General features: G+C 43.2%; 1 protein-coding gene across 1 annotated transcript in view; it reads right to left on the reverse strand.

The window, feature by feature from the left end:
- The window catches only part of WNT3A (Wnt family member 3A), an 86,930-nt gene that overhangs the window by 31,378 nt on the left and 41,310 nt on the right, over positions 1–14,242 (reverse strand). The window contains exon 2 of the mRNA XM_074157004.1: positions 5,233–5,474. Within this exon, the coding sequence (XP_074013105.1) occupies positions 5,233–5,474 (242 nt within the window). The remainder of the gene's footprint in view (positions 1–5,232; positions 5,475–14,242) is intronic.

The raw sequence follows: 14,242 nt of genomic DNA on the forward strand, positions 1-14,242 counted from the left end.
TGCATCACCCATTAGGCTCTCATTTGTCCAGTGGGGAATTTGATATATGTCCTCAGAGGGCACATCCGACGGGCGCAGACACTTGACAAAGCAATGGGACGCGCGTGCACCCGCCCCGGCTCGTTCAAACCCCCTCGCACGCCGGCAAACGCCCCGACGTACAAAAAGGGACGGTGTGGCTTCCCAAGGTTGCATGAGTGTTAAACTCTAATAAACAAGCCCCGTCGGCGAAAGCTGAAAGAATCTGAGCCCTCCCCAACAAAGCATTTAATCCAGTTTGGCGTAACCTTTGACATTATTAGGGATCGCAGTGACCCTAATCCAATCAGATTGATTAACTAAAGCGGAGACCCCATAAGCTGACCCCCCTCTGGCCTCTGCTATTTAGTCCTGACCAAACAGTGGGAGAGACGTGCTGTATTTACACCACAATGGGTCTGCGCTGAGAACCTGTTTCATTACAGAGCGACTTAAACTCCCATTACTCCATCAATGTATCATTCTTCAATAGTTCATTAAAAGCTGCTCCTCCACAATAACTATTAACCATTTCTCAGTCCAGCTGGCAGGTTTAAAGCCCCAGCCAGTCTTTAGCAGAAGGAGGTGGGAGTGAGTGAAAGAAATAGATAGACAAGGGCTCCCTTTTTAAATTTAAACGAACTGGGGGCTTAAATAGTTTGAGGTAATTTACTTTTATTGAATGGGGGAAGGAGAGGGAGGAAACTTTTATTTTGACTTAATTATGAGCTGAGGTCTATTAAAGAGACAGGGCCATGATAAACTTTTATTGTACTACTTCTCTTGAGATGGGTTCATATTTCTGCCCACAGCAGTTTCAAAGAGGGTTCACACGGCATTGAGAGACTAGAAAATGCACCACAACTTAAACATCAACAGTGTCTTCAGTCCATAAATGTTAAAAACAGGGTGAAAGACACAATTACCAGTAAATGTCACTTAAATTTCAGATAGAAAACGCCTGTTAGGTTGCACAGTTCACTTTCTGTTGCCAGTGATGGCATGTCCCTCTACTACATCCTCCAAGAGGCAACTCAAAAATCTTCCTTTGTCTTTGGGAAACTGAAAGATACAGCAACTGCCTTACAAACTGCCAAACCTCTCAGGTAAGTGGCTGGGCACAAGCTGTGGCTAAGGTGATCACTTAAAGTCATGTGGCTAAGGCCATGTTCTGCTCCACAGCTTCTCAAAATACAGGTCAAGAAACAAATGAAAACTAGTTTTTTCCTCTAAAAATGACTCTGTTAGAAAAATTCAAGTGAGGGGTTCTTCCCGCTGTCCAGTAGTTGAGATCTGAATTTCTAGGAGACTAGAAATCTCATGAACTGTAGCCTCTTGTATATGACTGATAGACTGGTAAGTAGGTTCAGGTAGAGGAAAAAAGATCAGGCTCGCTTCTTTTCCTATATCGGCATCCTATTCTTTTTATTCCCAATAGTTTAGGATACCCAAATCGCCTATTTCCTAGTGCTTTGCAAGAAAGACCCAACAGTGGCACCTCTGTGAATGTTTCTCTGCGGAGCTGAACAGCTGCTCATACGTCCCCAAGACCACGAAGGAGGAGAAAAACCCTCTTCCAATCACCCCATAGCAATTTCACCTCCTGCTAATGCCTGAATTGTTCTCTATGCAGGTAACACAGCACAGTGAGGAAGGTGACTCTTTTCTCTTTGAACAGAGAATATTTATTCCATGGCCAAGGACAGGCAAAACTGAGTAACTGAATAGCTGGGTGTGATTGGGGACTTCTGCTCTTCATATGTCCTGAATGACATATGAAGAGCTAGAGCGACTTACAGCCAAGCCTGCCAAGTATCGCCTCCAAATAACGGCAGGTCTGGATCCCCTGACCATCACCATTCCTTTGTAGCTGGGCTCATGAATACCATTGCTGTTTAATACGTGATTCATTTTGCCTGGCTATGGAAATGTTAAAAAAGAATTATACATAAATATAGTTGCAGCTAAAACAGGTGGGATTTCCTTCCATGAACAGGCTGATGGGGAAAAAGAGTCTAGTTTCAGACAAGATATCAGAATATGGCTCTTAGCAGGACCAGAGTCTGGTGACAGTTTGGCACCGCTGAATCGCAGCTCAAGCCTAGCCCTGAATTAGCAATGAGAGACCAAAGCAGCAAGGGCAGCCCAGACAGTGAGGCGGCCTCAGTGAGCTTTGGGCCTAGAAAGTATTTCCTGAAGGCATTAAAATCAGTCCTTTTCAATGAAAGAATTGCAGATAGTCCTGTAAGGCAAAAGGACTTGCTTTAACGACTACATTGAGGGAGGATGGGGTCCTTATTGACTCAAACGAGAAGCTGAAGTTAGATCTTGGGTGACTTAAAATCCAGGCTGCAAAGGAGAGATTTTCTTGCTTTCTTTCTCTCCTTTTCTCCTTCTCTGTTTCAGGGTAGGAGCTCAAATATGTTCCTACCCTGGGGGATCTGCCGCACAAGAATGCGACTGAGCTGTTTTTTTTCTCCCCCCTCCTGCTGTAGGTGAAGCAAAACTGAAGGGTGGTTTGATTCTCCCTCAAGGAACAACATTCTTCAGTTATGAAATCGTCCCAGCCTTCTTTCCCTCCCTGAGCCCAGCTACCGAAAGCCTGCACTCTCAAGCAGGGACAGACCCTTCGTGTCGACACTGTTGTGAGATAAGAGCGTTTGGCAGCTTGTGGGATCAGGGTTCCTTCGGTCAGCAAGGAGGTGAGGATTGCTTTCCTCAGGCACAGGGTCTAATTGCTACAGGAGGTGTGGAGCGTCTAATCCGAGACCATCTGGGAGCACGAGGTGCTCCATGTGTCCTTGAGGACATCCAGCCTTGTGACGAGGCAAAGACGTTGGGTTATCTGGCTCACTCACTGCCTGCGCCCAGTGCATGATTTTGGGTAAGTCATGCTGGGCTTGTATGTATGGGAAAAATATCCAGTTTGGCTGTACTGGCCTAATTCAACCCAAGGGTGATGTACCCAGAACGAGTGTTTTAATTACATGCAAAATATCGTGGTATGACATTTTGATATGGGCTTAAGTGCACCACAGTGCAGATTTTACAGGTGTAATTATTTTGGGATGATTTCTCACCATTAAACCCAAATAGTGACACCAGCATTAATATGGTGCCCCAGCTCTCCAGCTCTAAAGGGAGAACCCCACCAGCTGAAACCACCCGTTCTCTTGCTGGGGGCATGTAAAATGCCTGTTCTGGCTGGTGGAGGCCCTGCCATGATACAAATGAAGGCTTTGCTCTCTCTTGGCTGCCCTATTTTTCAAAATTCCCTCAAGAGGAAATGCCCAAGTCTCTTCCGAGTAATGCAGCAGGGGTAAACCAAACAAAACCATGATCTCCAGCTGGCAAGCACTGGGAGAACGCGACCCAGGGTGGGTGTAGTTCAGCTACATACACCAACTCGGGAGATTCCCTAAAACTATCCCAGGTGCTCCCTTCTCTCTCATAAGAGGTCAAACTGTGCTACTCTGCTATTCCAGACAAAGCAATTCCAACTTTCAGACTGTTAGGAACCTGTAACTGTTACTTTTTTGCAAAATCAAAAAAGAAAGAAAGAAAAAAAGAAAGAAAGAAAGAAAGGAAGGAAGGAAGGAAGGAAGGAAGGAAGGAAGGAAGGAAGGAAGGAAGGAAGGAAGAAAGAAAGAAAGAAAGAAAGAAAGAAAGAAAGAAAGAAAGAAAAAGAAAGAAAGAAAGAAGGAAAGAAAGAAAAGAAGAAAGGAAGGAAGGAAGGAAGGAAGGAAGGAAGGAAGGAAAGAAAGAAAGAAAGAAAGAAAGAAAGAAAGAAAGAAAGAAAGAAAGAAAAAGAAAGAAAGAAAGAAAGAAAGAAAGAAAGAAAAAAAGAAAGAAAGAAAAGAAGAAAGGAAGGAAGGAAGGAAGGAAGGAAGGAAGGAAGGAAGGAAAGAAAAAGAAAGAAAGAAAGAAAGAAAGAAAGAAAGAAAGAAAGAAAGAAAGAAAGAAAGAAAGAAAGAAAGAAGGAGAAAAAAAGAAAGAAAGAAAAGAGGATTTCCAAGCCTCTTCTGTTGGTGGTGTCCTCAGAGAAAGCAGTCATATTCCTGCACAGGTCTGCACAGGGCACCTGGACCTACCATCTGGGCAGGAATCAAATGCAACATGAGTCTGCCTCTTGGACAAACTCATTTGTGCTAAAGGGAAAGGCAGAGCTTGATCCAGACTTGCTGAGACCAGCAGGAGCAGGCTGGACTTTAAAAGACATGCTACGAGGGCAAAGAAGGGTAAAACAGTTCTTACAGTTTAAAATAGGCTCCTGCCAACTTGTAGGGAAAAAGACCAGATACTCAGAGTTAGCCAACTGCTTAAAACCCACTGCTTCCAACAACCTAGGGAAAAACATTTCTAAGATCTCCCACTTGTATCAATGGGTGCTGTGTCAGAATTAGTTGCCTGAATTAGCACCCTGTCTTAATTTGGCATGTTCATAACCAATGAAAGCAGAACCATTAACTGATGGTGATTTCCTCAGGCCTTTGATCGTTATTGTACCCCATTATGGTACCAAAATTGATGTTATCTCATAAGTCCAACTCCTAGGAACCACACCCAACAGCCCCTCATTTCCTCTCTGCAATCATCGAGAAAACTGAAAATGTGGCACGAAGTGCCATGGGGTCGGAATAGGAGCTAGACATCCAGCTTGACCACTGAAAACACAATGATCTTTCCAAGGGATGTAGGATCATAGGATAATTCATGTTGAAAGGGACCCTGAGAGGTCTCTAGTCCAACCTCCTGCTCCAAGCAGGGTCAGAGGTGATCCCACTCTCTGCACACTGCCAAATGGGGCACTTCTAAGTTCTCTGGACCTATACAATCCCAGAAGAGGTTTGAGGTAGAAATAGTGGTTAGATGTGACTGGATGTTGGCTGTATAATGGAGGTGGTGGGTAACCACCCTCCTTACCTTGGGGAGGCACAGATTTCCTTGCTATCCCTATGATAAGGTTTAATTATCCTCTTGTCTCTACAAAAGACCTTCTGGATCAGGTTGGAACTGCTTGGATGAGGTCCTGGGCCAACAGATTTTTCCCTGCCTATGTCACGCCTCCTTTATCAAGCTCAAGTCCTGTCTCTGGCAGCCCATTTTACGTGGCACTTTATCACAAGCAAATGAATTCACAGTAGGTTTCTCAAGATGTCTGCCACTACTGCACCGTGGATGTTGCTGTTGCCAAACCCATAGAAATGCACTCACCTTTATCTAGCACGGGGCCAAAGATGGCTAAGCTGTCATTGACAGTCGTGCAGTTCCACCTCCTCCCTCGAAATTGGTGTTGGCATTCCTGGATCCCAATCTTTACCCCTTCTGCTACACTGGGCATGATCTCCACATAGTTCCGACAGAAACGTAGCTGCTTGGGTACCAGGCCTGGGATGCTCCCACAGAGGATGGGCTGAGTCCCCAGGGAGGAATACTGATGACCAATTGCCAAGGACCTGGAAAAAAAAAACAAAACACAAGGGAAAAGAGATGCTGTCAGGCTGACTTTCGTCTTTGTACTTGCTTCACAGGAATGGGGATGGAAAATTAACGTCTTCAGTTCCTCTGCATTCTCCTCTCCAGAAAATGTTCTTTCCACTGTCATTGCAAAACAATCTCATCTCTCTCCTGAAGTTCCCTACAGACCCAACAAGACCACCAACTTTGCCTTTAGTATCTTCCTTCCCTTTTCTTCATCCTCTCAAAGCCTTAATCCATCATTGCGCTGCTGCTTACCAAAGATGGTCAGCTCACACAAGTAGTTTACTTTGCAACCAGAGGGTCAAAACCAGGTTTCTTTATTTGAAAGCCAAGCACACCTGTACAAGAGCTGGTAGGTTTTATAGGAAATTTTGGCAGTTGAGGAAATCCAGGGATTAGAAAGTCACAAGCACTTTAGAGCTACACAAAGTAATAACACCAACATTGGAAAAAACCATGCTCCAAGTCCTTGGAAGGGGAACAAAAAAAATGGACAACCATCATACGATCCAGAAGTGTGCCTTATATATTTGAACCTTACCAGGTAACTTCAGTGGACTGAAACTGACCCTAAAGACTCACGCAATTTGGATCTTAAGAACTTAAAAAACCCAAGTCTGAGCTAAACGCTGCAGGAACGCTACATAAACTCACTATTCCGTGATGCTTTCATAAGCACTTACATTTCCTGTGCTGTGGAGGAAAGAGGATGGAGGTATAGCCCTGCTGGATTAGAAAGAATCTGGGGGAAAAACTCTCCTATGGCTTAATATGGGTCCAATATCAATGCTATTCCCATGTGAACAATGGTACTTGTTCCCAGAAACATTCACACATAGGTGCATGTGAGTTTGGAGCCATGGCTGGCATATTGGTAACCTCCTTGAAACTATGGTCTAGAAAAGACTTTTTACTGTTTGGCAAAGCATTTCCACACCTGCTTAATCCAAGCATGTGCTTTGCAAAGCTTAATACTGGGACGTTCTAACCTGGATGAAATATTCTAAAAATAAATTATTAAAATGGCTGCCAGCGTCCTTCTGGATATTAGTTTAGCACGTTTTCACTTTAAATTCACATCAGTGTGAATTTGGGAATTTTCAGATGTGAGGTTATATTTTATCAAAACAATGCGAGGTTTTCTGTACTGTCACAAGGACGTGGAGAGCCTACTTTGGCCATCAATCTATAAATTGTTTTGGTTAAAGGGAGGAGAAGGAAATTAAAAAAAAAACAAAACAAAACACCAACAAAACTTGAGTGTAAATCCTGTGCTGAGCCAAATGGAAGTCTGTTGAAAGGAGTGTCCATGAACCATTAGTTTGGTTGAAGCCTTAGAGACAAACAAGTCAGCTATGCAGAGAGATCGGCAGATATGTAGCTAATTAGATAGATTTTTAAAGTGATTTTACTGGTGCTTCTAATAATAACCTTGATTACTAAAACTGAAGGGATTTTTAGAGTATAATTTCCTTTTCTTCTAATTAAATCTCTTGATTGGCTTTTCTTCTCAGAATTAATGACAAACAGAAACCTGCCTGGGCAGTGTGTATTTCTGTTTACATTCATTTTTCTATGTGGTTTTCATTTGGGAACATCCTGCTGTGTTAGAATTATCAACAGGGCAGTCAGGGAATAAGCCTTCACTCTTGCCCTTACAATAAAAAAAAAGTACAAGAATTCTATCATTGCTGGAGTTCGCAAGAAAATTAGCTTGACTTCAGCACTTCTCTGGGCTAGGATAAAAAACATTTTAATATGTCTGTCCTTTTTAAGGGAGAAGGGTACTTGCAGTCAGTTTGCTCCCTTCCTGGTGGGTACCTGGTCAAGATAAGACAGGAATAAAAAGGAGGTGGACATTCAGGAGGTCAGATACCAGGGGATTTTAGGTTGAAAGTGGCTTAGCTAAACGTGCGTAGACTTGGCTTTGCAAATCAGTCCTTTCCAGGCAGATGAGATATAGGAACATCCATTTCTGGATCCCAAATGGTTCTAGGTAGTAGTCTAGCACCAAGACAATCAGCTCAGCAAAGACAGTGCCCTCCAAGACATCACCCAGTAAATGAACTTTAGATGGACAAGATAGAAGGTGCCTGGGAAAGCAAAGGGGTTTCAGCTGATTTCCTAAACTTAGGTGTCTCTTTCCACCTCAGCTGCACTTTTAGGAGAAGATTGATCTCACTTAACATTAGAGGACAATTCATCCTACCCCAGGGAGGGAGTATGAGACAAGTAGCAACTGCCCTCCAGAAGTTCCTCTCCCCTTCCATTGCATTAAAAGAGGGTGGAAGGCAGCTCACTTCAACTAGGAACCATGTTCATCTCACCTACCTTCTGATATCTGCAACATGGACAACTCCAGCTGATCTACTCACCCCAGCCTGCTTTTGTAATCAGTCAGTGGAGAGAAACAGGCACTTCTAGGGCACGATTCATCTGCCTTATTTTAGACGTCTGCTTTGGGATGAGGTGAATCATGGCCTTGCCTCCATTGACTGTATTGGCTAGACTATCAAGACAGCCTGGGTGACCAGTTGAGTGGGATACGTCTGCCCTGTAAAATTCTCCAGATGAATCATGACATGATACCTACCAATTGGGATGGCTAAGTTCCTTGAAAAAGTCCCATCCAGGAAAGCTGAGTGCTGTGTCTAAGTCCATGCAAAGAGCTCAGCTGTGGGAAGGAGGCAAGTTCCTGCAGGAGTCTGCAGGAATCCACAGAAGACCAAGGAAAGGACCCAGTTAACTTGTTTTCCCTATTAAGTGGCTTGATGTGGGTTTTCTTGAGCTTTAGATAAATTTGAGGAACAACTAGTGGCAGAACAGCACCTGTGAAATGGAGCCCATGCCAAGCCAAAGGGTGTTTGCACTTTGACTCCACTGTGTACATTTCTGTTTCATTGTTAAGTTATAAAAGACTGGATCACAATTTCTGGACTAAAGGCACCTTCTAAAACACTGCCTCAGGCTTCAGAGGACTTGAGTGTGATGCCTCTGTGGCGTTGTTGGGAATATGGAGTCTTAGGGTGCCACATCCCCAAATATCAATCCATTCAGCCTCCTGAGTCTTTTTCAGAGAATTTCAGAGAATAGTTCAGCCATTGACTATACAGGGAGTTCAGGACATGGACACTTTCCAGTGTCTAAAGCTAACTTTGGTGGAAACATCTGTAGAGCTTGTTCCCACATCAACAAGAGTCACTGTCATCCTTCCCAAAGCTTTCAAAAGTGCCCCATCCAGTTCCCAGCAAAGACAAAGTATCCACTGAGATACAACCAACCTGCTGTAGGCTCCATCCATCATGTTGTGAAGCCAGGAGGACTTTCTTGAACTATCTCAATAGGACCTGGATGAAGCTTTAGGATTCTAGTCTCACAAACTTTAATTTATGCGAACAGGCAAACTCATGCCTGTCTCTATGTTTTTTGGTGGTTACTACAGTGGTAGAGTGAAAACACCAGTCATAGGAAGAGGAGTTTATAGGTTGGTGCCCTCAACTATTCGTTTCCGTTGCTGGGAAGATCATCTGAGATAACAAAAAAATAAAAACATGTAGAAATACTTTTAATTGCTTTTCACACTGCTCCCTTCTCAATACAGAAGGGAAACAGTCACACCTTGCTTTGATCTGTGTTACAGTCTGGAAAGTTTAATCTGCAAAAGACAATCTCCAGCAAGAGTCTTGTTCTCAAGGCGTCATCAGGCACTGAGACAGTGTAATGCAAATTTGGCATTTCATGGAGGAGTGTGTAGTCACTTGACTTTCTGCTGAAGATACAGGGTGGAATCTCAAAACACCTCTCCATGAACAGCGCGTCTGCTGTTAAACAGCTAAGCAGAGTCCTCTTCCTAGCTCACTTGCAGGCTCTGGAGCGTGATAACACCTATCAGAGCACCCTCTTTTGGTCTCTGCTTCCAGCTTCCAGGTGTGAACACTTTCTCTCTCTCTCTCTCGTCGATTTATCTTTAGGAGAACCAAGTTCTTTCAACTTCCTGTCATTTTTATTGATCATGAGATATGAACCTTATGAACCTTCCAACCTTCCCCTCCCCCTAAAAAAGCAACAACAACCCAACAACTAAAGCCTTCAGAAAGCACTGAGAAAGTCTATAAAGATCAGAATCTCATTTCAGTGTTACTCAACTCTCTAAAAGCTCCGATCATTCATTTTTCTCACTGTTTTCAATGATTAAACCTGTCTTTTGCATTTTCCACTCTCCTGCGATCTGCTTCTAAACTATCTTCTGCATGTGGGTGATTTGGAAAGTGTGGTGTCGAGAAATGGGCCAAGTGTTGTCTGTTGTGGTCTAACCAGGCATCATCTTCAAATTTCTTGAGCACCCACACTTCCTGGATGCATTGACATTAGCCTCTCCTTTTTCACTGAAGAATTTGTGAAACACTCAGATTTACAAAAACACTCATCCCCAGAACAGGTACAGCTCATGTTTGAACCAAGGCAAAGGGTCAAAGAGCTGTTCTTTTTCAAACCAATGAGCTTTTTCTTCCCATTAGCTCAGGAGGAGGCATGAAAACACTGTTCTGTATGTCCACAGCCAAAGTTCTTGGCTTATCTTTAAGCCTTGCATGCCCTGAAGTGTTTAATTCAACCTTCAGTGAGAATTTTTCTGTGCCAACACACCTAGAGAGCTCTTCATTTCCCTTATGTCAATCTATCTGCTCCTTCAGCAGAGCCGTTGTAAATAAGTACCTGGCCACCTTCTTAATAAATTACATGTACCCTCCCTCTTGGAATGGACAGCCCAGCCAGTTTATGAGGAAGAAATATGCGGGAAATACATGCTCATAGCTTTTTCAGGAAAACAGAAGGCTTCAGTTCTGGATGACCTTGCTGTACGGCACCACTCTACTGACTTTTCAAGGTCCCTGCCTTCTCAGTGTGGCTGTCAAAAGTCCTTGACACATCAGTAGCAGCATGTAGAGGCGCGTACATCTACTTGCTTCTTCCTGAATTCTTGAACTCTGTAGGAGCTCTATTTTGCTATTCATCTTGGAGAGGCCTTTTGCTGTCTCCAAGTGCGGTTGAGAACTTCCTCAGCGGACGTCCTTCTGGGGTCCCCGACACAGGTAAAATAACTGCATTTGTTCATGTTGTACAGCAAGAGTGTAACTTGTCTACTGACCCAGGATAGGACCCAGAGAGCACTTAAGTCCCCACTGAATATTGAGAACTGAGCAATAGCAGTGACTTTGCTGCCTTTGCCTTATACAGATGCAAGGTGGCAGCCAGTCCTGCTGCAGAAGTTAAGTCAAAGGATGTCCATCTGTTTATAATAGAAGGGATTTTTGTTCACTTGCATATGTCCTAAGTTTTCTTTCATGCTGCTCCCTTTGCACGGGATCCCCTAACAGGAGGATGTCACACCTCCTCCAATTCCTTTCTCATAATCTGTTCAGATCTCCAGAGGTTGACCTCGTTACCTTTTCCTTTCTCACTCATTTTCTCTGCCTCTTTATGGTGCCACATCTAAATCTTTGAAGGTGAATCTCAGCCACACTATGAAGAAGGGGACAAGTTGTGCCCTAAAAAAGATGTGCATCTAAAAAAGTTGCATGCTCAGAACACAGCCTTGGTATTATGACACTGAAATACGGAAATGAAGAAGGGTGGCTGGAGTAGTCTTCATACGTCCTGTCAGGCTATAAGGAAGATCCAGGAAGAGTTGCCTCACATCTCCTCATACCAGGCCAGAAGGGCTCACAGGCAAGCTGCTTGCAAGTGATGACTAGACAGCCCTTACTCCATCCTACAGCATCAGAATTAGACCCTCTCTGGTACCCTACCCATAATCCTCCATGGGCTGCTAAGGTTGAGCAGCATGACCTTTGTGCATCTGAGGATGCTTGAAGACACTTTTGGGGAGAACTGAGCTACTAGGAGGTTGTGAAGTTTCAAAAAAATGGAGACAGCCGTGAATGGCCAATGGTACCTGAAAGTTCAAGAGACTCATGGGACGGGATCTGTAAGTCAGCCTTGATTCAGTTCCCACAAACCCTCATCGCACAGGGCTGGCACACACCGAGCTATGGTGCCTGCCTAACATGGACAACTAGAAGGCGGGAAGGATATTCCAGAACATCTTACCCAGAGCTAGGGACCAGGCTTAGGAGATGTAATTGAGCCTACTATGTCTTCTCTTACACTCCTATAGCATACCTCAAATCCCGTTTTCCATGAAAGTCTTCTGTTGAGTTGAACCACCAGCCCAGAGACCAGGTGGAAAGAGAGGCAGAAAGAATTAATAGACCTACATTCATCTAATGGCATTATTTTTTCACAGAAAAACACAGATATTCTAGCATATGTTGTGATTATTTTTCTGTTTTCCTAAGAAAATGAAAATAAAACCTGGAGAAATTTTAGAATGAAAAGAAGGGAAATGGAGCTTGCCAAACCCCATCATTTTAAATGGGAAAGGAAATAATTCCATCCTCCTGGATGGAAGTGCTTTTCTTCTATGACATAAAAATATCCCAAATCCATGCAATTACAAAATACGGACAATAATGTAATTTTTAATTAATGTTTTAGTTAAAAATTTGAAAGCCACATTAACAAAAATCAGCAAAGCAATAGGTTTAGCTCTAGAAGACATGAATCAAGTAACTGATTATCATGAAAAGTAAATTTTCAGTTTGAGGGGTTTTTTTTTGGTTGTGTATTGCCCAGTAATAATCAAACCTAGGCCTAAGGAGTCTAACACTAATTACAGAAGTGACATATTTTAATAATAATTCAGAAACTATGTGTGTCCATAACATTGACTGCAGTGGGGGCTTTAGTTTTTGGTCTCTGAGCACCTGGCTATTGACAGCACCTCCTAAGATGTTCACAAAGAGAGCTAAGAATTCTAAGCCTGTTGTTAGACAGATCAAATTCACTGTGAAAGCGTCTGTCCTTCCAGATTCTTTTTTCTTGCAGTCTAGAAAAAAAAAAAAAAAGGCTGAAACCTACTGGATTAACTGTTCTTTCCACTCCTCTTGTTAGATATCTCTTCTTTCATCCTGAAGTAGAGCACAAGAGCTATATTTAAATTTAAATTATTTCTCTCTTCCAGCCCAGAAAGTATGTACATATTTTTGTGGCTGGGTCCAATCCTGCAAACACACAGGCATGGAGGTAGCTTTTCTCCCATGAATAATTCCCTTACCCTTGCCCTGCATTAATAATAATGATGGTGATGATGATGCAGCATTGTATTTCTCTAGCACCTTTCATCAGAGGATCTCTAAGCGTGGGACTCATCTCACCCGACTTTGACCATTTCGAAGTTAGGCATCTCGGCCAAGATGTCTACCAGAGTCCATGGAGCAAGATCAGCATCTCCAGAGGGCAATTCAGCCCATCCTAAGATAGGTGCCTCAGATAGGTGGGCTGAATCACACTGGAGATGCTTGGGAGGCAGCACTGGCTGTGGAAAAGTGAGGAGCATAAACTAGACACCTTGTTTTTAGCAAGCTAAAGTAGGGACTAGGAATCTCACCCTTTTTAGCTGAATCTCAGAGGGCTGGTAAGAGGATACCAAGGAAAGTCTTTGCTGGGAGGTAGACGGCAGCTATCTCTAATATGGACCGTGGCAGCTTATTTGTAACACTCAATAGCAGTTTGGGTCTGGATTTGGAAAATAACATACTTGATGGCAACTTTGAGTGGATGCTAAGAAAGTAGAGTGTAATTATCTGTGTTGAGGTTTGGCCAGGACAGTGAATTCCCACAGGAACTAAGGCACACCACAACAGTCGGCACCTTCCACTCTAAGTGCAAGAGATGTTTTTTGACTTTGTCTTCCCTTAGGATCTACAGAACAGTATGAAGAGGAGAGAATATGAGTATTAACAATCTGGTTCCTTGCAAAAAGTCTCAGGAACTCTTTAATTACCCCAGGCAATTAACACCTCTGTTAGACATGTCATCTGAAAAACAACCCATCCAGCAGAATAATGGCCCCCCAAACCATGTTTTCAAGCCTGGCTCCGGGACACAGTGACCCTGATATTCTTTCCATACCACATCCTACGTCTGGGGCTTCTCCCTGGAGGTCTCCCTGCTGAGATCTGCCTCCATCCAGCTCCATTTATCTTATAAGATTTGCCAGGATCGCAGTGCAGGGTATTAGAGATGTATAAGCCTTAACATTTTAATCTGCCACCTACACGGCAGTTTATGAGAGCTGTAAATCTCGTGGTTATAATGAACTCATCTAATGATATTGCTGATGGATAAATTTACCTGGGATGAGGAACAACAGTTACTTGCAAATGAAAGAAGAGTAATTTAAAGTTTCATGTAAACACCTTTGCTGTCTTACTTCTGACTTCTCCCAGCCTAACCCCTATCAGGGTTTCATGACAAATGGAAAGTATGCATGTATGTGTGTTTGCCATGCAACAACTGGCTGGCCTGTGCGAGAACCTGCCTCTTCCATCCTAGTAAAATGCTTAGATACCTTGGGCATTGGAATCAAGTTTTAGATGAAAATAGATCAAATTTTCTGGGTCAGGTGTGCTAAATTAGGGGAATGGAGAGAAGAGAGAAGGCAACGTATTAAGCAATGAAAAATGCCTGCAGTATTTAAAGATATTTAGACTCCTACTATGAATTTTAATAATAATTAGGAGTGTGGCTTGTCTTAACCCTCCTAGTTCCCCCCCACCCCCAAAGCATCCCAACTTGAACCTTTTTTAAATGATCAGCAATATAAATTACATATTGTGGTTTC

Source organism: Numenius arquata, chromosome 12 (genome assembly GCF_964106895.1).
Source record: "Numenius arquata chromosome 12, bNumArq3.hap1.1, whole genome shotgun sequence".
NCBI lineage: Eukaryota > Metazoa > Chordata > Aves > Charadriiformes > Scolopacidae > Numenius > Numenius arquata.